At 58.3% G+C, this 27,520-nt stretch overlaps 1 protein-coding gene across 1 annotated transcript in view; it reads right to left on the bottom strand.

The window, feature by feature from the left end:
* Positions 1 to 12,298: 12,298 nt before the first annotated feature.
* Positions 12,299 to 27,520, bottom strand: part of PFAS (phosphoribosylformylglycinamidine synthase) — a 47,906-nt gene continuing 32,684 nt past the window's right edge. The window contains exons 19-27 of the mRNA XM_062512171.1: positions 27,141 to 27,296; positions 23,238 to 23,363; positions 22,353 to 22,498; positions 21,647 to 21,857; positions 19,413 to 19,504; positions 18,490 to 18,604; positions 16,730 to 16,879; positions 14,981 to 15,142; positions 12,299 to 13,574 (exon numbers count right to left, since the gene is read on the bottom strand). Of these exons, the coding sequence (XP_062368155.1) occupies positions 13,240 to 13,574; positions 14,981 to 15,142; positions 16,730 to 16,879; positions 18,490 to 18,604; positions 19,413 to 19,504; positions 21,647 to 21,857; positions 22,353 to 22,498; positions 23,238 to 23,363; positions 27,141 to 27,296 (1,493 nt within the window). The 3' untranslated portion in view covers positions 12,299 to 13,239. The remainder of the gene's footprint in view (positions 13,575 to 14,980; positions 15,143 to 16,729; positions 16,880 to 18,489; positions 18,605 to 19,412; positions 19,505 to 21,646; positions 21,858 to 22,352; positions 22,499 to 23,237; positions 23,364 to 27,140; positions 27,297 to 27,520) is intronic.

Genomic DNA, 27,520 nt, shown 5'->3' with positions numbered 1-27,520 from the left:
GTGTCCTGATCCCCTCTGGCGGCTTGAGGAGATGATCATCCCTGGAGGAACCCCCTGACCCCTTTGAGCCCTGGGCCATTTCCCCTGAATAATCAATAAACCCTTGAGCAAAGCTGCGCTCTGTGTCTGTGTGTCCGCGTGTCCGTGTGTCCGTGGGTCTGGATTTTCTCCTTTCCTGTGCTTGCGGGAAGTCGGGCTGGCTCCAGTCACTGCATTCTGGACTCTGCTGCCTTGACTCAATCCGTGTTCTCCCCTGGACAAATTGTGTGTTTGGGGTTGTGCAGGGTCCAGGGGAAGTGGGTTGAGTTCGTGGGTGGGTGTGCAGGTTGAGGTTCGCTGTGAGTGTGGCAGGAATGGCCCAGGTTGAGAAGGGAAAAAAAAAAAAAATAAAAAAAATTGAAAACAAATTTTCTCTTCAGACATTTTCCCTGCAAAATTCTGGATTTATACAAAAGAATTTGTTGTTAAAAAAAAAATCTTAATATGTCAAAAATGTGTTAAGAATATTTATTGGTCTTGAAATTTGGTTCCCTGGTGGGTTGGGTCTGCTGGGTCTACCAGGGACCAGCATTGTCCTGGGACAATGTGGGGCTGTGGGGTGTCCTGGGTGTGGGGCCCTCCATTGTCACCTGTAGTGCCTGGCCATGGTGGGGTCGAGCCCCCACGGCATCCTGCCAGAGGGCAAGTGGTTCTACCTGGCTCTCAGGTCCTTCTTGGCCACCATGTCCACCAGCTCCATCAATTGGGTGAATTTTGGGGTGGGCTGGGTGGATCATCTGTCCCCGGCCATCCTGGCGGCTCAGCAGGAGCTCGGTCATGTTTGCTGACTCCACTTCCAATCCTGAAGTGTGAATGTGGCATCTGCACCACATAATCAGCGGCTTGTCTTAATTTTCTTCTGTCTTCACTCAGAGTCAGGATTAAAAATGTGAACGAGTATTTTTTCTCATGTTCAAGCTCAGTTGTTTATTAAATCTTATCTAAAGCACAGAAAGGTCTGTAACACATCTAGCTACCACCTAAAAGTGACCAAAATGAAGGTGAATCGAGCTGGTTACAAGGTCCCTTAAAGCTAAACAGTTTAATAGAGAATTAATGCTTACATTATTTATACTTTTGACCCAATAACCAAACTCCTCTGACCCGCAGTGCAGCACTGACTGTCCAACCAAAATCTATGACCTGAAACCATGATGAAGAAGAACTTCGAAAGGAGACACCACCCAAAATCCTCCATCTTATCCCATACCCGTTACTGTATTCCAAAACCTTCAAATTCAAAACCCTTCACCATGTAAAATCACACACCTCTATTTAACCACACACCTGTGACTCCAACTCCATCACTCAAATTTGGAAGCCTTCTCCAAGGCCTCAGGTCTAAGGCAGTGTTCTCCTGGGGGTCAGTGTCAGAAAGCACAGAAAGCTCAAAAATCCCAGGTTTCTGGGGTCCAACAGATATGGAACATTCCTAACCCCATGGAAGCTTCTGGAACATTCCTAACCCCATTGGAGGTCTTGGAGCCAATCCTGCAGTTCTTGACCCCATGCAAAGATTTGGAGCGGTTCCTTTACCCCATGGAAAGATCTGGAGCCATTCCTGCAGTTCCTGATCTCATGGAGATTCCCGGAGCAGTTCCTGACCCCATGGAAGGATCTGAAACATTTCTGACCCCATGGAAGGATCTGAAGCAGTTCCTGAATCCATGGAAGGATCTGGAACATTCCTGACCCCATGGCAGCTCCCAGAACATTCCTGACCCCTTGAGAACTCCCAGAGCAGTTCTTGACCCCATGGAAGAATCTGAGACATTCTTGGCCCCATGGAAGTCCCTGGAGCCATTCCTGCAGTTCCTGACCTCATGGAGATTCCCAGAGCAGTTCCTGACCCCATAGAAGGCTCTGGAACATTCCTGAACCCATGGAAGGATCTGGAACATTCCTGACCCCATGAGAGATCCCGGAATAATCGTGACCCAATGGCAGCTCCCAGAGCATTCCTGACCCCATGAAAGGATCTGGAACATTCCTGACCCCATGACAGCTCCTGGAGCAGTTCCTGACCCCATTGAAGGCTCTGGAACATTCCTGACCCCAAGGAAGGATCTGAAACATTTCTGAACCCATGGAAGGATCTGGAACATTCCTGACCCCAAGGAAGGATCTGGAACATTGCTGACACCACGGAAGGATCTGGAACATTCCTGACCCCATGAGAGCTCCTGGAGCAGTTCCTGACCCCACGGAAGGATCTGAAACATTCCTGACACCATGGAAGGATCTGGAACGTTCCTGACTCCATGGAAGCTCCCAGAACACTCCTGACCCCACGGGATCTCCCGGAGCCGTTCCCCCAGTCCCTGACCCCACTCCAAGGGAATCCTCTCCCCGAGGAGCAGCGGCACAAACGACGCCAAGCCGGAGCCCGTGCTCTGCTCAGGGGTTTATTGATCACGGCAGGGACATTCCCGGGGATCCCGAAGCTCGGGGTTCCTCCAGGGATGGGATCTCCTCGTGCCGCTGGAGGGGGCAGCGCTCGGGTTCACCACCGGATCCGTCCTAAAAGCCAGAGGCCAAAGTGACCGCCCCGCGCTGTGCCCAGGGACAGCGGAGGGGCCTCGTCCCCTCCCCTGCCCGGCAGGAGCAGGGAATTGGGGCCGGGCTCACCTGGGACAGGACTCGGCTCCTCAGATCCAGGTGAGCCCCAGATCTCCTCTCCCCGGGATGCCCCAAACTCCCCCCGAGCCCCTCCCGGGTCCCCCAGAGCCCCCCGGGCACAGGGACAGCTTTGGGGACAGCTCTGGCCATTGTCCCCAGGGCCACAGGGAGCAGGGACAGCCTTGGGGACAGCTCTGGCCATTGTCCCCAGGGCCACAGGGAGCAGGGACAGCTTTGGGGACAGCTCTGGCCATTGTCCCCAAGGCCACAGGGAGCAGGGACAGCTTTGGGGACAGCTCTGGCCATTGTCCCCAGGGCCACAGGGAGCAGGGACAGCCTTGGGGACAGCTCTGGCCATTGTCCCCAGGGCCACAGGGAGCAGGGACAGCCTTGGGGACAGCTCTGGCCATTGTCCCCAGGGCCACAGGGAGCAGGGACAGCCTTGGGGACAGCTCTGGCCATTGTCCCCAGGGCCACAGGGAGCAGGGACAGCCCCCTCAATGTCCCTCTGCTGGCCCCAGGCTCTGCCCACCCCAGGGGCTGCGGGGTCCCCCCAAAGCCCCCCAGGATCCTTGGAGGGGCTGCAGAGCCCCGGAGATTTCTCACCACAGCATCCCAAGGGGCGGCCACCACTGGCTGGGGACAAAGGTGGGGTAGAGGGGTACTGGGGGAACCGGGGGGCGCTGGGCAGCACTGGGGGGCACTGGGGTGACCCCCAAGGGCCGTGGCCGTGCCAGGGGAGGGTCTGAGCCCCGCAGAGCTTGGGGTCCTCACCTCAGACCTCTTCACTGGAAAGGCTCTCACTGTTCCCTGCAGAGAGACCCAGGGATGTCACCAGGGTGTCCCCAATCCCAGAGTGGTGTCCCCAGTACCAGTGAGGTGTCCCCAGTGCCAGTGAGGTGTCCCCAATCCCAGTGTGGTGTCCCCAGTACCAGTGAGGTGTCCCCAGTACCAGTGAGGTGTCCCCAATCCCAGTGTGGTGTCCCCAGTCCCGGTGAGGTGTCCCCAGTCCCGGTGAGGTGTCCCCACTCCCGGTGAGGTGTCCCCAATCCCAGTGAGGTGTCCCCAGTCCCGGTGAGGTGTCCCCAATCCCAATCAAGGATGGGAGTTTTGGGGTGAAGGGGGGCTCTCAGTGATGGTGAAATGGGGGAACTGGGGACCCCACAGGACTGGGATGGGGCTGGAGAAGGTTTGGGAGGAGGAGGAGGAGGAGGAAGGAGGAATTTCAATGGGAGGGACACAAGGGCTGAAGCTTGGGGTGGGTGGTGAGCGGACAAAATGGGACAGGGACAAAACCCGAGGGGTTTGGGAGGGGAATTGGGAGGGGGGGACGAGGAGGGGATTTGGGAACGTCCCTCACAGGGACAATGGGAAAGGGCAGCGGGAAAGAGGGTGGGAAATGGACCAGGAATGAGGCACTGCAGGGTTACTGGGGTAACTGGGATAACTGGGATGGAAATGGGGACCTCTCTGGGAACAACTGGGAGAGCTGGGGTAACTGGAATTTCCATGGGGACCTCTCTGGGAACAACTGGGAAACACTGGGGTGCACTGGGATGGGTGGGAATACAATGGGGTGCCTCTCTGGGAAGCTCTGGGACTTACTGGGATTTACTGGGGTGCACTGATGTGCACTGGGGGGCTGTAGCCCTGAGGGGGGAGGTCTGGGCCCACAATTCCCAGTACTCACCTGGCTCTTCCTCGCTGTGTGTGCTCAGCCCCAGTAAGGGATGGTGGGCACAAACTGGTTCCCAATTCCCACAGTGAGGTGTCCCCAGCCCCAGGGAAGTGTCCCCAGCCCCAGTAAGGATTGGGGTGCCCACAATGGTTCCCAGTTCCCACACTGGTGGCCCCCCCAGTTCCAGAACTCACCGCGGCGATGGAGCCGCCCCCTGTGGCCACGTCCAGGGGGCCCTGGGCAAGGGGAGCAAAGGGACCCTCAGGACTGGGCCTGGTGGGGCTGCAGGGGGACACCGGGGTCCCCAAAGCCCCCAGCCCACGGCTGCCCCCGAGCCAAGGAGGAAAATCCCAGGGATCCCAAGCCAAAGGGTCTCGTGCTCACCACGAGGAGGGAATCCGGCCCCGGAGCCGGGGTCCTGCTGGCAAATCCAACCCCGCCCGAGATCCAGGGAGCATCGTTTGCCAGCCCGAGCATCTGCTGCGGGGCACAGCAGGATGGAGAAGAGCAGGGCCACGCTGAGCACAGCCACCTTCATCTTCCTCTCGCACTGGGCAGCGCTGGCTGAGGCTGCGGCAGGGCAGGAGCACCTTTATCCCTGCCGGGACTCCTCCCCGGGCCCTCCCTGGCAGCCCCCAGGCCAAAGCCCGGTTTGGCACAGCCCCCAGCCCTGGCCACAAGCCCAGCCCTGGCACAGAGTCCATGCCAGCTGTGGCACGGATCCAGCCCCCCTCCCCGCATCCCTGCAGCTTCCTGCATGGGGCAGCTGCCCCTGGAGGGGACCAGGCACCCGGGGGCCAAGGGGAGCAGGCAGGGATCCAAAGGCAGCTGGGGACCCTGTGGGGACAGCCCCCACTCCAACACAATCCATCCTCCAACAGCCCCCGGCGCCACAAACCCCATTTCCCGCTACCCCTCCCCTCCCAGAGCGTTCCTTGCAGGACACCCCGGAGCTGAGCCCAGCCCCAAACCCGCTGTGGCAGAGCAGGATTGTCCCTGTTCCCACTGCGGCCCCTTGGCTCAACGGGGCTGCACTGACCCCTCTTCCTGGGGCACCAGCACCCCGGGATCAGGGAGAACGGCCAGGGGGGAGCACAGCGGGGGCACGGGCCATGGCAGCAGCTGCGGACCGGCATCTCCAGTCTCTGCAGGTGCACTGGGGAGCACTGGGCACTGGTGGCACTGGGACACCAGGGCTGGCCCTGGGGCAGTGCTGGGGTGGTGGCGCTGCCCGGCTCCAGCCCATTGCTGACCCTGCAGCCCCAGACTGCTCCAGGCCCCCAGGGGAAGATCCCTGCCAGAGCCCCTGGCACAGCCACGACCACCGTGTCCTGCTGGATCAGCCCAATCCCGCTCTGCCGTGCTGGCCCGGCCATCGGCTCCCAGGGGCTCTGTGCCCAGCAGGGCTGTGGCTCCGGACTGGGCTGGCACCGGGACACAGCTCCCGCAGCACCCCCGGCCCCAGGGATGGCCCTGTCCTGTCCTGCCCTCATCCCAGAGCTGGCCCCAAGCTGGAGCTGACCTTCCCAGCCCAGGGCCCTGCTGCTGTCCCAGCTCAGAGGCCCCTGTCAGGGTGACCCCCGAGGGCACAGATCAGTGACAGTCCCTGCCAGGGCTCCCAGGAGCTGCCACTGCCTCCATTCTCCACTGACATTCCGTGACATTTCCAGGAGATGTTCCCTCCTCACGGGACACTGGCCTCACAGAAGGGACCTGTTGTGGCCACCTGGCCACGCCCGGCGGGCACCTGCCCCGTCTGGCTGCGCTGCCCTCGCCTCCGGAGCCGCCGCTGACCTGGAAGATTTTCCTGCTGCCCCTTTGTGCTTTGGGCTCCTTTGTTGGACGCTTGGAGGGGGCACCTGGCCCAGCAGGGGCCCGGGGGAGGTGACACCGTTCCGAGGGGGGAATATCCGGACCCTGGACGCCCGAGTGGCCGCGGGCGCGTGGGCCGGGCGTGGCCGCGCTCCTGTTTGCACATCAGCAGCTCCTGGGAACAGGGAAATGTCCCCGTTTGGGCCTGGGCACAGAGAGGGGGCACAGACGTCACCGGGGCAGGGGGGGATGAGCCTGAGGCGCAGCTGATGTCACCTGTGGATCCCCCTTGCCCTCCCCGAGCGGGGCTGCCAGCACCTGGGCAAATCCCTCTTCTTCCCGCAGCCCCTCCCAGGGGACTTCTCCCACTCTCGGATTCCAATTCCATTTGGGGCCTGGCCCTTCTCAGGGAGGTGTCCTGGGGTGCCATCGAGGCAAAGGGGAGCAGGAATGGGGGCCCCGCTCTCCCCACATTTGGGTCTCACTTCCATCAGAGCCCCCCGATTCCGAGGAGCAGCGGGCTGGGGGAGCCGGGACCAGCAAGGGGTGGGGTGTGGGGGGGTCCCTGTTCTGTTGGACTGGCAAAATCCCAGAGTTGTGTCCCAGAACCTGCCATGGATCCATTCCCCCCCTCCCCCCTTTGGACACACAGCTTCTGGGGGGGATTGGGAACTGGAGGGAGCTGGAGGGAACTGGAAAATGGGGAAAGAACAGGAGAGACCAGCTGGGAGGTGTCCCTGCCATGGCAGGAGGGGGATGGGATGTTCTTTGGGGTCCCTTAGCCCACCCAAACCATTCCAGGATTCCCAGATTCTGTGCTGAGAGCAGGCGAGGCCAGCGATCGTTCCCCAGCTGCTTTTCCTGGTCAAAACCAGTCCCACACGCACCCCTTGCTGGTCCCGGCTCCCGGGAATCGGGGGGCTCTGATGGAAGTGAGACCCAAATGTGGGGAGAGCGGGGCCCCCATTCCTGCTCCCCTTTGCCTCGATGGCACCCCAGGACACCTCCCTGAGAAGGGCCAGGCCCCAAATGGAATTGGAATCCGAGAGTGGGAGAAGTCCCCTGGGAGGGGCTGCGGGAAGAAGAGGGATTTGCCCAGGTGCTGGCAGCCCCGCTCGGGGAGGGCAAGGGGGATCCACAGGTGACATCAGCTGCGCCTCAGGCTCATCCCCCCCTGCCCCGGTGACGTCTGTGCCCCCTCTCTGTGCCCAGGCCCAAACGGGGACATTTCCCTGTTCCCAGGAGCTGCTGATGTGCAAACAGGAGCGCGGCCACGCCCGGCCCACGCGCCCGCGGCCACTCGGGCGTCCAGGGTCCGGATATTCCCCCCTCGGAACGGTGTCACCTCCCCCGGGCCCCTGCTGGGCCAGGTGCCCCCTCCAAGCGTCCAACAAAGGAGCCCAAAGCACAAAGGGGCAGCAGGAAAATCTTCCAGGTCAGCGGCGGCTCCGGAGGCGAGGGCAGCGCAGCCAGACGGGGCAGGTGCCCGCCGGGCGTGGCCAGGTGGCCACAACAGGTCCCTTCTGTGAGGCCAGTGTCCCGTGAGGAGGGAACATCTGGAAATGTCACGGAATGTCAGTGGAGAATGGAGGCAGTGGCAGCTCCTGGGAGCCCTGGCAGGGACTGTCACTGATCTGTGCCCTCGGGGGTCACCCTGACAGGGGCCTCTGAGCTGGGACAGCAGCAGGGCCCTGGGCTGGGAAGGTCAGCTCCAGCTTGGGGCCAGCTCTGGGATGAGGGCAGGACAGGACAGGGCCATCCCTGGGGCCGGGGGTGCTGCGGGAGCTGTGTCCCGGTGCCAGCCCAGTCCGGAGCCACAGCCCTGCTGGGCACAGAGCCCCTGGGAGCCGATGGCCGGGCCAGCACGGCAGAGCGGGATTGGGCTGATCCAGCAGGACACGGTGGTCGTGGCTGTGCCAGGGGCTCTGGCAGGGATCTTCCCCTGGGGGCCTGGAGCAGTCTGGGGCTGCAGGGTCAGCAATGGGCTGGAGCCGGGCAGCGCCACCACCCCAGCACTGCCCCAGGGCCAGCCCTGGTGTCCCAGTGCCACCAGTGCCCAGTGCTCCCCAGTGCACCTGCAGAGACTGGAGATGCCGGTCCGCAGCTGCTGCCATGGCCCGTGCCCCCGCTGTGCTCCCCCCTGGCCGTTCTCCCTGATCCCGGGGTGCTGGTGCCCCAGGAAGAGGGGTCAGTGCAGCCCCGTTGAGCCAAGGGGCCGCAGTGGGAACAGGGACAATCCTGCTCTGCCACAGCGGGTTTGGGGCTGGGCTCAGCTCCGGGGTGTCCTGCAAGGAACGCTCTGGGAGGGGAGGGGTAGCGGGAAATGGGGTTTGTGGCGCCGGGGGCTGTTGGAGGATGGATTGTGTTGGAGTGGGGGCTGTCCCCACAGGGTCCCCAGCTGCCTTTGGATCCCTGCCTGCTCCCCTTGGCCCCCGGGTGCCTGGTCCCCTCCAGGGGCAGCTGCCCCATGCAGGAAGCTGCAGGGATGCGGGGAGGGGGGCTGGATCCGTGCCACAGCTGGCATGGACTCTGTGCCAGGGCTGGGCTTGTGGCCAGGGCTGGGGGCTGTGCCAAACCGGGCTTTGGCCTGGGGGCTGCCAGGGAGGGCCCGGGGAGGAGTCCCGGCAGGGATAAAGGTGCTCCTGCCCTGCCGCAGCCTCAGCCAGCGCTGCCCAGTGCGAGAGGAAGATGAAGGTGGCTGTGCTCAGCGTGGCCCTGCTCTTCTCCATCCTGCTGTGCCCCGCAGCAGATGCTCGGGCTGGCAAACGATGCTCCCTGGATCTCGGGCGGGGTTGGATTTGCCAGCAGGACCCCGGCTCCGGGGCCGGATTCCCTCCTCGTGGTGAGCACGAGACCCTTTGGCTTGGGATCCCTGGGATTTTCCTCCTTGGCTCGGGGGCAGCCGTGGGCTGGGGGCTTTGGGGACCCCGGTGTCCCCCTGCAGCCCCACCAGGCCCAGTCCTGAGGGTCCCTTTGCTCCCCTTGCCCAGGGCCCCCTGGACGTGGCCACAGGGGGCGGCTCCATCGCCGCGGTGAGTTCTGGAACTGGGGGGGCCACCAGTGTGGGAACTGGGAACCATTGTGGGCACCCCAATCCTTACTGGGGCTGTGGACACTTCCCTGGGGCTGGGGACACCTCACTGTGGGAATTGGGAACCAGTTTGCGCCCACCATCCCTTACTGGGGCTGAGCACACCCCGCTGATGTGTCCCTATCTCTCTGCAGGGTCAAGCCACAGCGAGGAAGAGCCAGGTGAGTACTGGGAATTGTGGGCCCAGACCTCCCCCCTCAGGGCTACAGCCCCCCAGTGCACATCAGTGCACCCCAGTAAATCCCAGTAAATCCCAGAGCTTCCCAGAGAGGCACCCCATTGTATTCCCACCCATCCCAGTGCACCCCAGTGTTTCCCAGTTGTTCCCAGAGAGGTCCCCATGGAAATTCCAGTTACCCCAGCTCTCCCAGTTGTTCCCAGAGAGGTCCCCATTTCCATCCCAGTTATCCCAGTTACCCCAGTAACCCTGCAGTGCCTCATTCCTGGTCCATTTCCCACCCTCTTTCCCGCTGCCCTTTCCCATTGTCCCTGTGAGGGACGTTCCCAAATCCCCTCCTCGTCCCCCCCTCCCAATTCCCCTCCCAAACCCCTCGGGTTTTGTCCCTGTCCCATTTTGTCCGCTCACCACCCACCCCAAGCTTCAGCCCTTGTGTCCCTCCCATTGAAATTCCTCCTTCCTCCTCCTCCTCCTCCCAAACCTTCTCCAGCCCCATCCCAGTCCTGTGGGGTCCCCAGTTCCCCCATTTCACCATCACTGAGAGCCCCCCTTCACCCCAAAACTCCCATCCTTGATTGGGATTGGGGACACCTCACCGGGACTGGGGACACCTCACTGGGATTGGGGACACCTCACCGGGACTGGGGACACCTCACTGGGATTGGGGACACCTCACCGGGAGTGGGGACACCTCACCGGGACTGGGGACACCTCACCGGGACTGGGGACACCACACTGGGATTGGGGACACCTCACTGGGATTGGGGACACCTCACTGGCACTGGGGACACCTCACTGGTACTGGGGACACCACACTGGGATTGGGGACACCTCACTGGCACTGGGGACACCTCACTGGTACTGGGGACACCTCACTGGTACTGGGGACACCTCACTGGCACTGGGGACACCTCACTGGTACTGGGGACACCACTCTGGGATTGGGGACACCTCACTGGTACTGGGGACACCTCACTGGGATTGGGGACACCACTCTGGGATTGGGGACACCCTGGTGACATCCCTGGGTCTCTCTGCAGGGAACAGTGAGAGCCTTTCCAGTGAAGAGGTCTGAGGTGAGGACCCCAAGCTCTGCGGGGCTCAGACCCTCCCCTGGCACGGCCACGGCCCTTGGGGGTCACCCCAGTGCCCCCCAGTGCTGCCCAGCGCCCCCCGGTTCCCCCAGTACCCCTCTACCCCACCTTTGTCCCCAGCCCGTGGTGGCCGCCCCTTGGGATGCTGTGGTGAGAAATCTCCGGGGCTCTGCAGCCCCTCCAAGGATCCTGGGGGGCTTTGGGGGGACCCCGCAGCCCCTGGGGTGGGCAGAGCCTGGGGCCAGCAGAGGGACATTGAGGGGGCTGTCCCTGCTCCCTGTGGCCCTGGGGACAATGGCCAGAGCTGTCCCCAAAGCTGTCCCTGCTCCCTGTGGCCTTGGGGACAATGGCCAGAGCTGTCCCCAAGGCTGTCCCTGCTCCCTGTGGCCCTGGGGACAATGGCCAGAGCTGTCCCCAAGGCTGTCCCTGCTCCCTGTGGCCCTGGGGACAATGGCCAGAGCTGTCCCCAAAGCTGTCCCTGTGCCCGGGGGGCTCTGGGGGGCCCGGGAGGGGCTCGGGGGGAGTTTGGGGCATCCCGGGGAGAGGAGATCTGGGTCTCACCTGGATCTGAGGAGCCGAGTCCTGTCCCAGGTGAGCCCGGCCCCAATTCCCTGCTCCTGCCGGGCAGGGGAGGGGACGAGGCCCCTCCGCTGTCCCTGGGCACAGCGCGGGGCGGTCACTTTGGCCTCTGGCTTTTAGGACGGATCCGGTGGTGAACCCGAGCGCTGCCCCCTCCAGCGGCACGAGGAGATCCCATCCCTGGAGGAACCCCGAGCTTCGGGATCCCCGGGAATGTCCCTGCCGTGATCAATAAACCCCTGAGCAGAGCACGGGCTCCGGCTTGGCGTCGTTTGTGCCGCTGCTCCTCGGGGAGAGGATTCCCTTGGAGTGGGGTCAGGGACTGGGGGAACGGCTCCGGGAGATCCCGTGGGGTCAGGAGTGTTCTGGGAGCTTCCATGGAATCAGGAACGTTCCAGATCTTTCCGTGGTGTCCGGAACGTTCCAGAGCCTTCCGTGGGGTCAGGAGTGTTCCAGGTCCTTCCATGGGTTCAGAAATGTTCCAGAGCCTTCAGTGTGTTCAGAAATGTTCCAGATCCTTCCATGGGTTCAGGAACTGCTCCAGGAGCTCTCAAGGGGTCAGGAATGTTCCAGATCCTTCCATGGTTTCAGGATCTGCAGGAACTGGAATGTTCTGGGAGCTTCCATGAGGCCAGGAACAACTGGTCCTGTACCATGACATCCCAGCCCCCATCACAATATCCCGGCCCCTATCGCGATATCCCGGCCCCTATCGCGATATCCCAGCCCCTATCGCGATATCCCGGCCCCTATCGCGATATCCCGGCCCCTATCGCGATATCCCAGCCCCTATCGCGATAGTCAAGACATGTCCCCTCCTGCTCCCCTGCTGCCTCCAGCAGGAGGCACCGCAGCCACTCCAGGCTCTTGGTCAGGCACTGCCAGCGGAGACTGGGGACACTGGGAGGGACTGGGATGGACTGGGGGAGACTGGGAGGGAACTGGGAGGGACTGGGATGGACTGGGAGGGACTGGGATGGACTGGGAGGGATCTGGGATCACTGGGAGCACTGGGGGTCACTGAGAGGAACTGTGGGTGTTACTGGGAGCACTGGGATGGGTCACTGGGGGTTACTGGGAGCACTGGGAGGGGTGGGGGAGGGGCAGCCCCAGTGGGGCCCCCCACCCCCAATGACATCATTCATTAATCAGTCATTAGTCATCAATTAATCAATTAATTAAGAGCACTTTATTAATAATTACAGGCCCTGCCCACCCCTGGGGTGGTCAGTTGGTCACTGGGGCTTGTGGGTGGTCAGCTGGTCATGGGGGTGGTCACTCAGTGGTCACTCAGTGTCCCCAGGGAGGGGTCAGTGTCCCCTGCGGTCACCACTGGGGGGTCCCGGAGCATTCCTGGGGTGGTCACTCAGTGGTCAGTGGTCACTCAGTGGTCACTCATTGGTCACTCAGTGGTCAGTGGTCACTCAGTGGTCACTCATTGGTCACTCATTGGTCACTCAGTGGTCAGTGTCACAGAGGGGGTGTCCATGGGTTGGTCACTCATTGGTCACTCATTGGTCACTCATTGGTCACTCATTGATCACTCAGCAGTCAGTGTCACAGAGGGGGTGTCCACGTGCTGGTCACTCATTGGTCACTCAGCGGTCACTCATTGGTCATTCATTGGTCACTCAGCAGTCAGTGTCACAGAGGGGGTGTCCACGTGCTGGTCACTCATTGGTCACTCATTGGTCACTCAGTGGTCACTCATTGGTCACTCATTGGTCACTCATTGGTCACTCAGTGGTCAGTGTCACAGAGGGGGTGTCCATGGGTTGGTCACTCATTGGTCACTCATTGGTCACTCATTGATCACTCAGCAGTCAGTGTCACAGAGGGGGTGTCCACGTGCTGGTCACTCATTGGTCACTCATTGGTCACTCATTGGTCACTCATTGGTCACTCAGCAGTCAGTGTCACAGAGGGGGTGTCCACGTGCTGGTCACTCATTGGTCACTCATTGGTCACTCATTGGTCACTCATTGATCACTCAGCAGTCAGTGTCACAGAGGGGGTGTCCACGTGCTGGTCACTCATTGGTCACTCAGCGGTCACTCATTGGTCACTCATTGGTCACTCATTGGTCACTCAGCAGTCAGTGTCACAGAGGGGGTGTCCACGTGCTGGTCACTCATTGGTCACTCAGCGGTCACTTCTCCCCCTCCGGCCACTGCAGACACCACTCCATGGCGTTCTGGAACATTCTCAGCCAGGGTCCGTACCCGGCCTTGCTCCGGCCGCCCGCGGCCGCGCTCCGGCCGGCCCAGGGGCACTGCCAGGCGCGCACTGACCGCTCGGGGTGCGGCATGGCCGCCAGGTGCCGGCCGCAGGGGGACACGAGCGCGGCCACGCCCTGGCCGGAGCCGTTGGGGTTCAGGGGGTAGCGCTCGGTGGGGACCCCGCGGTCATCGACGTAGCGCAGCGCGGCCAGGCCGGACTGGACGCTGCGGGACAGCAGCGACGGGGGACGGAACTGGAACCGGCCTGGGAAACCAGTTAGAGACCAGTGAGGGACTGAGTAAACCGGTTAAACCAGTTAAACCACTTAGTTAAACCAGTTAAACCAGTTAAACCAGTTAAACCAAGCCGGACTGGATGGAACTGGAACCGGCCTGGGAAACCAGTTAGAGACCAGTGAGGGACTGAGTAAACCGGTTAAACCAGTTAAACCACTTAGTTAAACCAGTTAAACCAGTTAAACCAAGCCGGACTGGACTGGGGGGGACGGAACTGGAACCGGCCTGGGAAACCAGTTAGAGACTGAGTAAACCAGTTAAACCAGTTAGAGACCAGTTAGAGACTGGTAAAACCTGTTAGAGACCAGTTAGAGACCAGCTAGAGACTGGTTAAACCAGTTAAACCAGGTAGAGACCAGTTAGGGACCACTTAGACCAGTTAGACACCAGTTAGGGAGCTCTGAAACCAGTTAGAAACAGTTAGGTACTAGTTAGGGACCGGTTAAACCAGTTAGAGACCAGTTAGGGACTGGTTAAACCAGTTAAACCAGTTAGAGATCAGTTAAATCAGTTAGGGACCAGTTAAACCAGTTACAAATCATTTAGGGACAAGTTAAACCGGAGTTACAAACCAGTTTGAGACTTGGTTCTAGCCCAGTTCCTCCCAGTCCCCGCCATGTCCCTCCCAGTATCACCTCCCAGTCCTTCCCAGTCCTTCCCAGTATAAACCAGTGCTCCCACTACCACCAATATCCCTCGTTCCCTAGCTCTCCCAGTCCCTCCCAGTACAAACCAGTGCTCCCAGTACCTTCCCCGTGCGCCACCCACACTCCCAGCCGCGCTCCCTCCATCCCCCAGTGCTCCCAGTATCACCAGTATCCCTCATTCCCAGTCCCTCCCAGTACAAACCAGTGCTCCCAGTACCTTCCCCGTGCGCCACCCACACTCCCAGCCGCGCTCCCTCCATCCCCCAGTGCTCCCAGTATCACCAGTATCCCTCATTCCCCAGCTCTCCCAGTACAAACCAGCGCTCCCAGTATCACCAGTATCCCTCATTCCCAGTCCCTCCCAGTACAAACCAGTGCTCCCAGTACCTTCCCCGTGCGCCACCCACACTCCCAGCCGCGCTCCCTCCATCCCCCAGTGCTCCCAGTATCACCAGTATCCCTCATTCCCCAGCTCTCCCAGTACAAACCAGCGCTCCCAGTATCACCAGTATCCCTCATTCCCAGTCCCTCCCAGTACAAACCAGTGCTCCCAGTACCTTCCCCGTGCGCCACCCACACTCCCAGCCGCGCTCCCTCCATCCCCCAGTGCTCCCAGTATCACCAGTATCCCTCATTCCCCAGCTCTCCCAGTACAAACCAGCGCTCCCAGTATCACCAGTATCCCTCATTCCCAGTCCCTCCCAGTACAAACCAGTGCTCCCAGTACCTTCCCCGTGCGCCACCCACACTCCCAGCCGCGCTCCCTCCATCCCCCTCAGCAGCACGGCCGGGCCCGGTTCCACCCTCACGGTCACGAATCGCGACTCGAAGCGCCCCGAGAGGTTCCGCTCCAGCGCCACCGCCCCGGCCGGGCCCGCGGAGCCGTCGCCTGCGCAGGGGAATTGTCACCGGGGGGTCACCGGGGGTCACCGGGGGGTCACCGGGAATTGTCACCGGGGGGTCACCGGGGGGTCACCGGGGGTCACTGGGGGTGTCACCGGGGGTCACCGGGGGTCACCGGGGTGTCACCGGGGGGTCACCGGGGGTCACCGGGGTGTCACCGGGGGTCACCGGGGGGTCACCGGGGGGTCACCAGGGGGTCACCGGGGGGTCACCGGGGGGTCACCGGGGGGTCACCGGGAATTGTCACCGGGGGGTCACCGGGGGGTCACCGGGGGGTCACCGGGGGTCACCGGGGGGTCACCGGGGGTCACCGGGAATTGTCACCGGGGGGTCACCGGGGGGTCACCGGGGGGTCACCGGGGGGTCACCGGGGGTGTCACCGGGAATTGTCACCGGGGTGTCACCGGGGTGTCACTGGGGGGTCACCGGGATGTCACCGGGGGGTCACTGGGGTGTCACCGGGGGTCACCAGGGGTGTCACCGGGGGGTCACCGGGGGTCACCGGGACGTCACCGGGGTGTCACCGGGGGAGGGGACACCCCCGCGACACCCCCGGGACGGCCCCGAAAGGGAAACCCCAAAGGGACAAAGGTGGGGGCGCTTTAGGGACGCTTTTAGGGACAATCCGGGGACGCCCAAGGACATCCAGAGCCTGCCACATGGGAATGTCACCTGAGTGTCACCTGAGTGTCACCTGAGTGTCACCTCAGTGTCACCAGTGTCACCTCAGTGTCACCTGAGTGCCACCTCAGTGTCACCAGAGTCACCTCAGTGTCACCAGTGTCACCTGAGTGTCACCTGAGTGTCACCTGAGTGTCACCTCAGTGTCACCTCAGTGTCACCGGTGTCACCTCAGTGTCACCGGTGTCACCTCAGTGTCACCTCAGTGTCACCTCAGTGTCACCTCAGTGTCACCTCAGGGTCACCGGTGTGTGACACCAGGGGCACCAGATTGTCACCAGGGCATCACCAGGGGGAGGGGACAGCCAGAAGGGGACACCTTGGGGACACCTCAGGTGACACACAGGTGACCAAGGTGACACAGAGGTGACACACACAGCGATACACAGAGGTGACACACACAGGTGACTCACACACACAGGTGACACACACAGGTGACACACACAGGTGCGACACACACAGGTGTGACTCACACAGGTGACACACACACAGGTGAGACACACACAGGTGTGACACACACAGGTGTGACTCACACAGGTGACACACACACAGGTGTGACTCACACAGGTGACACACACACAGGTGCGACACACACAGGTGAGACACACACAGGTGAGACACACACAGGTGTGACTCACACAGGTGACACACACAGGTGTGACTCACACAGGTGACACACACAGGTGAGACACACACAGGTGCGACACACACAGGTGTGACTCACACAGGTGACTCACACAGGTGTGACACACACAGGTGTGACACACACAGGTGACACACACAGGTGACACACACACAGGTGAGACACACACAGGTGTGACTCACACAGGTGAGACACACACAGGTGACTCACACAGGTGCGACACACACAGGTGTGACTCACACAGGTGACACTCACCTGGCGGCAGGGGCCCCACCCAGCCCAGCAGCGCCATCAGCTGGCAGCCGTTGCACACTCCCAGGCTGAAGGTGTCCGGCCGTGTCCGGAATCGCTCCAGGACCGCTCGGACTTTGGGGTTGAAGCGGACGGAGGCGGCCCAGCCTGCGGGGAACGGGAAATGGGGAAAAGTCCCGGCCACATCCTGGGGACAGGGACGTCGGCGCAGCCCGACCCCAAAACCTCCCGTTGAGGGGGGGAATTTTTTGGGATTTTTGTGGGATTTTCCCCATTTTTACGTAATTCGCGATTTTTCGATTTTGGGGTTTTTTTTGGGATCCTTTTTTGGGGCTTTTCACCCCAAATCCTCCCCTTTTAACAGAGCCCAGGACGTCGGCGCAGCCCGACCCCAAAACCTCCCATTGAGGGGGAAATTTTTTTGGATTTTTGTGGGATTTTTCCCTTTTTTACGTAATTCGGGATTTTCTGATTTTGGGGTTTTTTTTGGGATCCTCTTTTGGGGTGAAAAGCCCCAAATCCTCCCCTTTTAACAGAGCCCAGGACGTCATCGCAGCCCAACCCCAAAACCCTCCATGGATGGGATTTCTTGTGGGGTTTTTGTGGGATTTTTTTTCTCCCCATTTTTACGTAATTCGCGATTTTTCGATTTTGGGGTTTTTTTTGGGGTCATTTTTTGGGGCTTTTCACCCCAAATCCTCCCCTTTTAACAGAGCCCAGGACGTCGGCGCAGCCCGACCCCAAAACCTCCCGTTGAGGGGGGAAATTTTTTTGGGATTCTTGTGGGATTTTTTTTCTCCCCTTTTTTACGTAATTCGGGATTTTCTGATTTTGGGGTTTTTTTTGGGATCCTTTTTTGGGGCTTTTCACCCCAAATCCTCCCCTTTTAACAGAGCCCAGGACGTCATCGCAGCCCAACCCCAAAACCCTCCATGGATGGGATTTCTTGTGGGGTTTTTGTGGGATTTTTTTTCTCCCCATTTTTACGTAATTCGCGATTTTTCGATTTTGGGGTTTTTTTTGGGGTCATTTTTTGGGGCTTTTCACCCCAAATCCTCCCCTTTTAACAGAGCCCAGGACGTCGGCGCAGCCCGACCCCAAAACCTCCCGTTGAGGGGGGAATTTTTTTGGGATTCTTGTGGGATTTTTCCCTTTTTTACGTAATTCGGGATTTTCTGATTTTGGGGTTTTTTTGGGATCCTCTTTTGGGGTGAAAAGCCCCAAATCCTCACCTTTAGCAGAGCCCAGGACGTCGGCGCAGCCCGACCCCAAAACCTCCCGTTGAAGGGGGGGGAATTTTTTGGGATTTTTGTGGGATTTTTTTTCTCCCCTTTTTTACGTAATTCGGGATTTTCTGATTTTGGTTTTTTTTTTGGGATCCTCTTTTGGGGTGAAAAGCCCCAAATCCTCCCCTTTTAACAGAGCCCAGGACGTCGGCGCAGCCCGACCCCAAAACCTCCCGTTGAGGGGGGGAATTTTTTTGGATTTTTGTGGGATTTTTCCCTTTTTTACGTAATTCGGGATTTTCTGATTTTGGTTTTTTTTTTGGGATCCTCTTTTGGGGTGAAAAGCCCCAAATCCTCACCTTTAGCAGAGCCCAGGATGTCGGCGCAGCCCGACCCCAAAACCTCCCGTTGAGGGGGAAATTTTTTTGGATTTTTGTGGGATTTTTCCCTTTTTTACGTAATTCGGGATTTTCTGATTTTGGGGTTTTTTTTTGGGATCCTCTTTTGGGGTGAAAAGCCCCAAATCCTCACCTTTAGCAGAGCCCAGGACGTCGGCGTAGCTGAAGCCCCCCACGAAGACGAGACCCCTGAACCCGTCCAGGGAAGCAGAACCCGAGCACAGGTCCTGGGTGGTCACATCCCAAACCTGGGAACGCCCCCCCCCCCCAAAAAAAAAAAACCCAAACCTGAGTTGTCCCCCAAAAAAATTATCCCAAAAAGTTTTTTTTTGTTTGTTTGTTTGGGGTTTTTTTTTTTTTTTGGCTTTTTTTTTTTTTTTTTTTTTTTTTTTTTTTTTTTTTTTGTGGGGTGGGGAGAGGGAGTGGTCCCAGGGTTGGTTTTGGGGTCATTTTTGGCAGTTTTGGGGGTCCTGGGGGTTGTTTTTAGGGTCCTGGGGGAGGTTTTGGGGTAATTTTTGGATGATTTGGGGTCCTGGGGGAGGGGTTTGGGTTCCCAGGGGTGTTTTTGGGAGTCCCAGGGTTGGTTTTGGGGTCATTTTTGGCAGTTTTGGGGGTCCTGGTGGGTGTTTTTAGGGTCCTGGGGGAGGTTTTGGGATCCCAGGAGTGATTTTGGGATCCCAAGGGTGTTTGGTTTTTTTTTTTTGGGACCCCAAGGTTGTTTTTGGGGTAATTTTTGGGTGCTTTGGGTTCCCGGGGGTGTTTTTGGGGTTCCGGGGTTGTTTTGGGGTAATTTTTTAGCAGTTTTGGGGTCCTGGAGTATTTTTGGGGGTTCCCGGAGTGTTTTTTAGGGTCAGTTTTGGTTATTTTGGGGTCCCGGGGGCTGTTTTGGGATCATTTTTTAGGTATTTTGGCATCCCACGGTAATTTTTTTTTTTCACTTTTGGGGGTCCCAGAGCAGTTTTGGGGTCGGATCTGGCTGTTATGGGGTCCCAGGGGTGTTTTTAGGGTCCTGGGGTTGTTTTTTGGGGAAAAATTTTTGGCATTTTTGGGTCTCACCTGGAAGCCGGCCATGGCGAAGGCCGCGGCCATCTCCCGGTCTCCGTTGCTCCCCTCCTCCCTCAGCACGACCACGCGAGGCCCCGGCAGCTCTGGGGGACCCCAAAAATCGGCATCGGGACCCCCAAAAACCCCCCAAAATCCCCCAGACCCCAAATAACCCAAAAACCCCACAAATATGGCAAAAAACGGCCCAAAATCCCATTAAAATCCCATTAAAATCCCACAGAAACCCCAAAATCCCACCCAGACATTTCCAGCTATTTTGGGGGACCCCAAAAATCGGCATCGGGACCCCCAAAAATCCCCCAGACCCCAAATAACCCAAAAACCCCACAAATATGGCAAAAAACGGCCCAAAATCCCATTAAAATCCCATTAAAATCCCATTAAAATCCCACAGAAACCCCAAAATCCCACCCAGACATTTCCAGCCATTTTGGGGGACCCCAAAAATCGGCATCGGGACCCCCAAAAAATCCCCCAGACCCCAAATAACCCCAAAAAATCCCACAAAATCCCTGCCAAAATCCCCCCAAACCCAAAACTTTCACCAATACCATATAAATCCCCCAAATCCCAGAAAAACCCACAAAATTTCCCCAAAAACCTCGAAAACCTAAAAAAAAAAAAAAAAAAAAAAAAAAAACCTCTGAAAAAAACCACAAAAATCCCTCCAAAAATCACAGGAAAAAATCCCAGAAACAACCCCAAAATCCCATTTAAAAAAAAAAAAAAATCTCAACAAAAATCCCACCAAAAATCCCCATAAAATGCCCCCAAAATCCAGAAAAAAAAAAAAAAACAAAATTCAGGAAAACCTCAAAAATCCCACAAGAATTCCTACAAACAACCCAAAAACCCCCACAAAAATCCCACCAAAAAAAAATAAATCCCCACGAAATGCCCTGAAACCCCCAGAAAATCCAAAAAGGAAATCCCAGAAAAATCCCAAAAATCCCACAAAAATCCTAGAAACACACAAAAAAAAAAAAACAACCCAAACCTAGAAACCAAAGAAATGACCCCAAAATCCCACAAAAATCCCTCAAAAGCTCTCACAGAAAATCCCACACACACAAAAAAAAAAAAAATTAAAATCCCTCAAAAATCGCCCAAAACCCCCCCCAAAAAAAACCCCAAAACTGCCTCAAAATCCCAAAAAAAAAAAAAAAAAAACAAACCCAAAGCCCCCCAAAAATTCCAAATGTCCCCAATGTCCCCAAATGTCCCCAATCCCCCGAATGTCACCCATGTTCCCAAAGTCCTCACTGTTGTCCCAATGTCCCCATCGATGTCCCCATCGATGTCCCAACATTCCCAAGTGTCCCCAGTGTCCCCATTGATGTCCCAAATGTCCCCAATGTCCCCATATCCCAAATGTCCCCATGTCCCCATCAATGTCCCCATGTCCCCATTGCTGTCCCCATGTCCCCATTGCTGTCCCCAATGTCCCCATTGATGTCCCCATGTCCCCATGTCCCCATTGCTGTCCCCATGTCCCCATCACTGTCCCCATGTCCCCCTGTCCCCATTGCTGTCCCCATGTCCCCATTGCTGTCCCCATGTCCCCATTGCTGTCCCCATGTCCCCATGTCCCCATTGCTGTCCCCATGTCCCCATCACTGTCCCCATGTCCCCCTGTCCCCATTGCTGTCCCCATGTCCCCATTGCTGTCCCCATTGCTGTCCCCGTGTCCCCATTGCTGTCCCCATGTCCCCATTGCTGTCCCCATTGCTGTCCCCATGTCCCCATCGCTGTCCCCATGTCCCCATTGCTGTCCCCATTGCTGTCCCCATGTCCCCATTGCTGTCCCCATGTCCCCATTGCTGTCCCCATCGCTGTCCCCATTGCTGCCCCCATGTCCCCATTGCTGTCCCCATGTCCCCATCGCTGTCCCCATCGCTGTCCCCATTGCTGTCCCCATGTCCCCATGTCCCCATTGCTGTCCCCATTGCTGTCCCCATGTCCCCATGTCCCCATTGCTGTCCCCATGTCCCCATTGCTGTCCCCATTGCTGTCCCCGTGTCCCCATTGCTGTCCCCATGTCCCCATTGCTGTCCCCATTGCTGTCCCCATGTCCCCATTGCTGTCCCCGTGTCCCCATTGCTGTCCCCATGTCCCCATGTCCCCATTGCTGTCCCCGTGTCCCCATTGCTGTCCCCATGTCCCTATCACTGTCCCCATGTCCCCATTGCTATCCCCAATGTCCCCATGTCCCCAGTGTCCCGTACCCATGTTCCTGGCCAGGGGGGACACGTGCTCGGGGTCGAAGGTGACGCTGTACTCGGGTCCCCAGCGTGTCCCCAGGTCCTGCTCCTCCTGCTCCACGCAGGCCGGCGCCGCCTGCAGCCGCTCCAGCTGGAAACTCGTCTGCTCCCAGAGGGCCCTGATGTCCCCAAGGGGCTCGGCCAGCATCTCCTGGCCACCCACGGACACGGTCACCTGTGGGGACATTGGGGACAGTGGGGACATTGGGGACATTGGGGACATTGGGGACATTGGGGACATTGGGGACAGTGGGATACGGGGCATGGAACGGGGACACTGGGGATTGGGGACATTGGGGACAATGAGAGGGTGACAGGATCATGGGGACACTGAGGACAGTGAAGGACATGAGGACAAGGATGGACAGGGGGACATGTGGGGACACCGAGGGACAGGGGACATTAAAGGACACAGGGACGTGGAGACAACGAGGACAAGGGACATGGGGACAACAGTGCCACAGAGCCACCAGCGCCCATCCCGAGGGACAGAGCCACCGCCTGCGCCACCCTCCCCAATCCCTCAATGTCCCCAATGTCCCCAAGGCCACCCCAATGGCCCAAATATCCCGATGTCCCCACCCCCCCGATGTCCCCACCCCCCCGATGTCCCCAACCCCCCGATGTCCCCAATCCCCCCGATGTCCCCACCCCCCCGCTGTCCCCTCACCATGGCACGGGGTCCGTAGGGGCCGCTGTGGCCGATGGGGACACAGGTGACCCCGGCGTCCTGATAGCGGCGGCACACGGGGACAGCGGCCACCGTGGGAACCTCGAGCAGCAGCCCCGGCTCCTCGGCAAACAGCAGGGCCAGCGCTGGGGACAAGGGACAGCGGGGACATTGGGGACATTGGGGACACTGGGGACAGCGGGGACAGTGGGGACAGCGGGGACAGCAGGGACAGTGCGGACAGTGGGGGACAGCGGGGACATTGGGGACAATGGGGACATTGGGGACACTGGGGACACTGGGGACATTGGGGACAGTGGGGACAGTGGGGACATTGGGGACAGTGGGGACACTGGGGACACTGGGGACATTGGGGACACTGGGGACATTGGGGACAGCGCGGACAGTGGGGGACAGTGGGGACAGTGGGGACAGCGGGGACAGCGGGGACAGCACTGGGGACACTGGGGACAGTGGGGACAGTGGGGACATTGGGGACAATGGGGACATTGGGGACATTGGGGACACTGGGGACATTGGGGGACATTGGGGACATTGGGGACACTGGGGACATTGGGGACAGCGCGGACAGTGGGGGACAGTGGGGACAGTGCGGACAGTGGGGGACAGCGGGGACAGTGGGGACAGTGGGGACATTGGGGACATCGGGGACATTGGGGACATCGGGGACATCGGGGACAGTGGGGACATTGGGGACACTTTGGGGACACTTTGGGGACATTGGGACTTCAGGGGACGTTTGGGGATATTGGGGGGATTTGGGACCCTGGGGGGGGGGGGGGGGGGTTGGAGACACTGGGGACATCAATGGGGACATTGGGGACATCGATGGGGACACGTTGAGGACACGGTGGTGGCACTGACGGGTGACGCCGGGCGGCGGCGCGGGGACGCTGAGGGTGACACCGCAGTTTCCAGCGAAGGCCATCTCCAGGACACAGCCCAGGAGCCCCCCGTCACTGACGTCATGGCCCGCGGTCAGGACACGCTCTGGGGACACCGCAGTGTCACCGGTGTCACCAATGTCACCTCCCCCCGTCACTGACGTCATGGCCCGCGGTCAGGACACGCTCTGGGGACACCGCAGTGTCACCGGTGTCACCAATGTCACCTCCCCCCGTCACTGACGTCATGGCCCGCGGTCAGGACACGCTCTGGGGACACCGCAGTGTCACCGGTGTCACCAATGTCACCTCCCCCCGTCACTGACGTCATGGCCCGCGGTCAGGACACGCTCTGGGGACACCGCAGTGTCACCGGTGTCACCAATGTCACCTCCCCCCGTCACTGACGTCATGGCCCGCGGTCAGGACACGCTCTGGGGACACCGCAGTGTCACCGGTGTCACCAATGTCACCTCCCCCCGTCACTGACGTCATGGCCCGCGGTCAGGACACGCTCTGGGGACACCGCAGTGTCACCGGTGTCACCAATGTCACCTCCCCCCGTCACTGACGTCATGGCCCGCGGTCAGGACACGCTCTGGGGACACCGCAGTGTCACCGGTGTCACCAATGTCACCTCCCCCCGTCACTGACGTCATGGCCCGCGGTCAGGACACGCTCTGGGGACACCGCAGTGTCACCGGTGTCACCTGGGGCCACCTCGGGGCTCCCAGTGTCACCTCAGTGTCACCCATTGTCACCTCAGGGTCACTCAGGGAAACCCAAGGTCACCCCAAGGCCGCCAAATGTCACCTCAGGGTCACTTCAGTGTCACCCAGGGCCACCCTGGGGTCACCAGGGCCACCTCAGGGCTCCCAATGTCACCTCAGTGTCACCTCAGTGTCACCCATTGTCACCTCGGGGCTCCCAGTGTCACCTCAGTGTCACCCAGGGCCACCTCAGGGCTCCCAATGTCACCTCAGTGTCACCTCAGTGTCACCCATTGTCACCTCGGGGCTCCCAGTGTCACCTCAGTGTCACCCAGGGCCACCTCAGGGCTCCCAATGTCACCTCAGTGTCACCTCAGTGTCACCCATTGTCACCTCGGGGCTCCCAGTGTCACCTCAGTGTCACCCAGGGCCACCTCAGGGCTCCCAATGTCACCTCAGTGTCACCTCAGTGTCACCCATTGTCACCTCGGGGCTCCCAGTGTCACCTCAGTGTCACCCAGGGCCACCTCAGGGCTCCCAATGTCACCTCAGTGTCACCTCAGTGTCACCCATTGTCACCTCGGGGCTCCCAGTGTCACCTCAGTGTCACCTCTGTGTCACCTCAGGGCTCCCAATGTCACCTCAGTGTCACCTCAGTGTCACCTCAGTGTCACCCAGGGTCACCCCGGGGTCACTCAGGGTCACCCAGTGTCACCTCAGTGTCACCCAGGGCCACCCTGGGGTCACCAGGGCCACCTCAGGGCTCTCAGTGTCACCTCAGTGTCACCTCAGGGCTTCTAATGTCACCTCAGTGTCACCTCAGTGTCACCCATTGTCACCTCGGGGCTCCCAGTGTCACCTCAGTGTCACCCAGGGCCACCCTGGGGTCACCAGGGCCACCTCAGGGCTCCCAATGTCACCTCAGTGTCACCTCAGTGTCACCCATTGTCACCTCGGGGCTCCCAGTGTCACCTCAGTGTCACCTCAGTGTCACCTCTGTGTCACCTCAGTGTCACCCAGGGCCACCCCGGGGTCACTCAGGGTCACCCAATGTCACCCCGAGGCCACCAAATGTCACCTCGGGGTCATCCAGTGTCACCCAAAGTCACCTCAGGGCCACCGAGTGTCACTTTGGGTCATTCATGGTTCCCCCCAAAACCCCCCTCAAACCCCCCAAAATCCCCAAAATCCTCATTTTTTTCACCCCAAAATAATAATAATAATAAAAATCCCCCCTCAAAATCCCCCTAAAACCCCCAAATTCCATCTAAAATCCACCAAAACTCCCCCAAAATCACCGTTTTTCACCCCAAAAACCCCCATTTTTTTGACCCAATAGCCCCCAAAATTGCAGCTTTTAACCCCAAAAATCAACAAAGCCCCCCCTTCAAAACCCCCCCAAATTCCATCTGAAATCCCCAAAATCTTCCTCTAATTCTCCAAATCCCACAAATTCCACCCAAAATCCCCAATTTTTTGCTCCAAAACAGAGAAAAATTCCCCCTCAAAAACCCCACAAAATCCATCAAAAATCTGCCCCAAAACCCCCCAAATTACCCCCAAATCCCACCCAAAATTTCAGTTTTTCATGCCCGAAGCCCCAAAAATTCCCATTTTTCACCCCAAAATCAAAAAAAAAAAAAAATCCCCAAACCCCCAAAATTCTATCAAAAATCCCTCAAAAAACCCCAAATTCCCCCCCCAAAGTCCCAAATCCCATCAAAACCCCCCAAATCTCCCAAAAATCCCCCAAAGTCCTCCAAAATTCTCTAAAATCCCCATTTCAACCCCAAAACAAAATTTAAAAAAACTCAAATTCCCCCCAAACTCCGCAAATTCCATCAAAAATGTCCCAAAATTCCCCAAAAAACCTCCCAACCCCCCCCCCCAAAATTCCCCCAAATCCAGCCCCAAATCCCCGTTTTTCGCCCCACGAGACCCCAAAATTGCCGTTTTTTGCCTCAAAATATAAAAAACTCCCCCCTCAAAATCCCTCCCAAAAAACTCCAAAATTCCCCAAAATCCCACCCAAAATCGCCGTTTTTGCCCCAAATTCCAGAAAATTCCTCCTCAAAATCCCCCCAAAACCCTTGAAATTCATCCCCAAAAAAACCCAAAGTCACCGGTTTTCGCCCCAAAATCCCAAAAAGTCCCCCCTGAAAAATCTCCTTAAATTTCCCTTAAAAATCCCAAAAAAAAATCCCCAAAATCCCACCCCAAAATCCCCATTTTCATCCCCCAAAAATCTCCGTTTTCCACCCCCAAAAAAACCCCAAAATTGCCGTTTTTTTCACCCCAAAACACCCCAAAATCGCCGTTTTCTTCACCCCAAATTTCAAAGAAACCCCCCTCAAACCTCCCTAAAATAATCCCCAAAATCCCCATTTTTCAACCCCAAAAATCTCCCTTTTCCACCCTCAAAAAAACCCCAAAATTGCCGTTTTTTTCACCCCCAAAAGGCCCCAAAATCGCCGTTTTTGGCCCCAAATTTCAAAGAAACCCCCCCTCCAAATCCCCTCAAATCTCCCTAAAAAATCCCCCAAAAAAATCCCCAAAATCCCACCCCAAAATCCCCATTTTCATCCCCCAAAAATCTCCGTTTTCCACCCCAAAAAACCCCCAAAATTGCTGTTTTTTTCACCCCAAAACACCCCAAAATCGCCGTTTTCTTCACCCCAAATTTCAAAGAAACCCCCCTCAAATCTCCCTAAAAAAATCCCCAAAATCCCCATTTTTCAACCCCAAAAATCTCCCTTTTCCACCCTCAAAAAAACCCCAAAATTGCCGTTTTTTTCACCCCCAAAAGGCCCCAAAATCGCCGTTTTTGGCCCCAAATTTCAAAGAAACCCCCCCTCCAAATCCCCTCAAATCTCCCTAAAAAATCCCCAAAAAAATTCCCAATATCCCACCCCAAAATCCCCATTTTCATCCCCCAAAAATCTCCGTTTTCCACCCCCAAAAAAACCCCAAAATTGCCATTTTTTTCACCCCAAAACACCCCAAAATCGCCGTTTTCTTCACCCCAAATTTCAAAGAAACCCCCCTCAAACCTCCCTAAAATAATCCCCAAAATCCCCATTTTTCAACCCCAAAAATCTCCCTTTTCCACCCTCAAAAAAACCCCAAAATTGCCGTTTTTTTCACCCCCAAAATCGCCGTTTTTGACCCCAAACCTTGCAGCAGCTCCTGGGTGACGTTGAAGGCGCTCTCCAGGTGCCCGGGCTCGTCCAGGTCGGGGCAGGAGTCACCGAGTTGGGCAAACACCTGGGCCAGGGCCGAGCCCCCCAGGCGGTGCTGGCCCGGGTTCAGCTGCACCCACAGCAGGGCCCCTGACCCCCCCCCCCAAAAAAAAATATAAATAAATTAAAAAAAAAAAACCCAAATCAGCCCCAAAAATGGCCCAGAAATGGAGGAAATCAGCCCAAAAACACCTGGGGGAAAGCAGCTCAAAAATGGGGGAAATCTACCCAAAAATGAGGGAAATCAGACCAAAAATACCTGGGGGAAAAAATGTCAAAAAATGGGGGAAATCTACCCAAAAATGAGGGAAATC

Source organism: Cinclus cinclus, chromosome 34 (genome assembly GCF_963662255.1).
Source record: "Cinclus cinclus chromosome 34, bCinCin1.1, whole genome shotgun sequence".
Classification (NCBI taxonomy): domain Eukaryota; kingdom Metazoa; phylum Chordata; class Aves; order Passeriformes; family Cinclidae; genus Cinclus; species Cinclus cinclus.
This window is presented reverse-complemented; position numbering and strand designations above follow the sequence as displayed.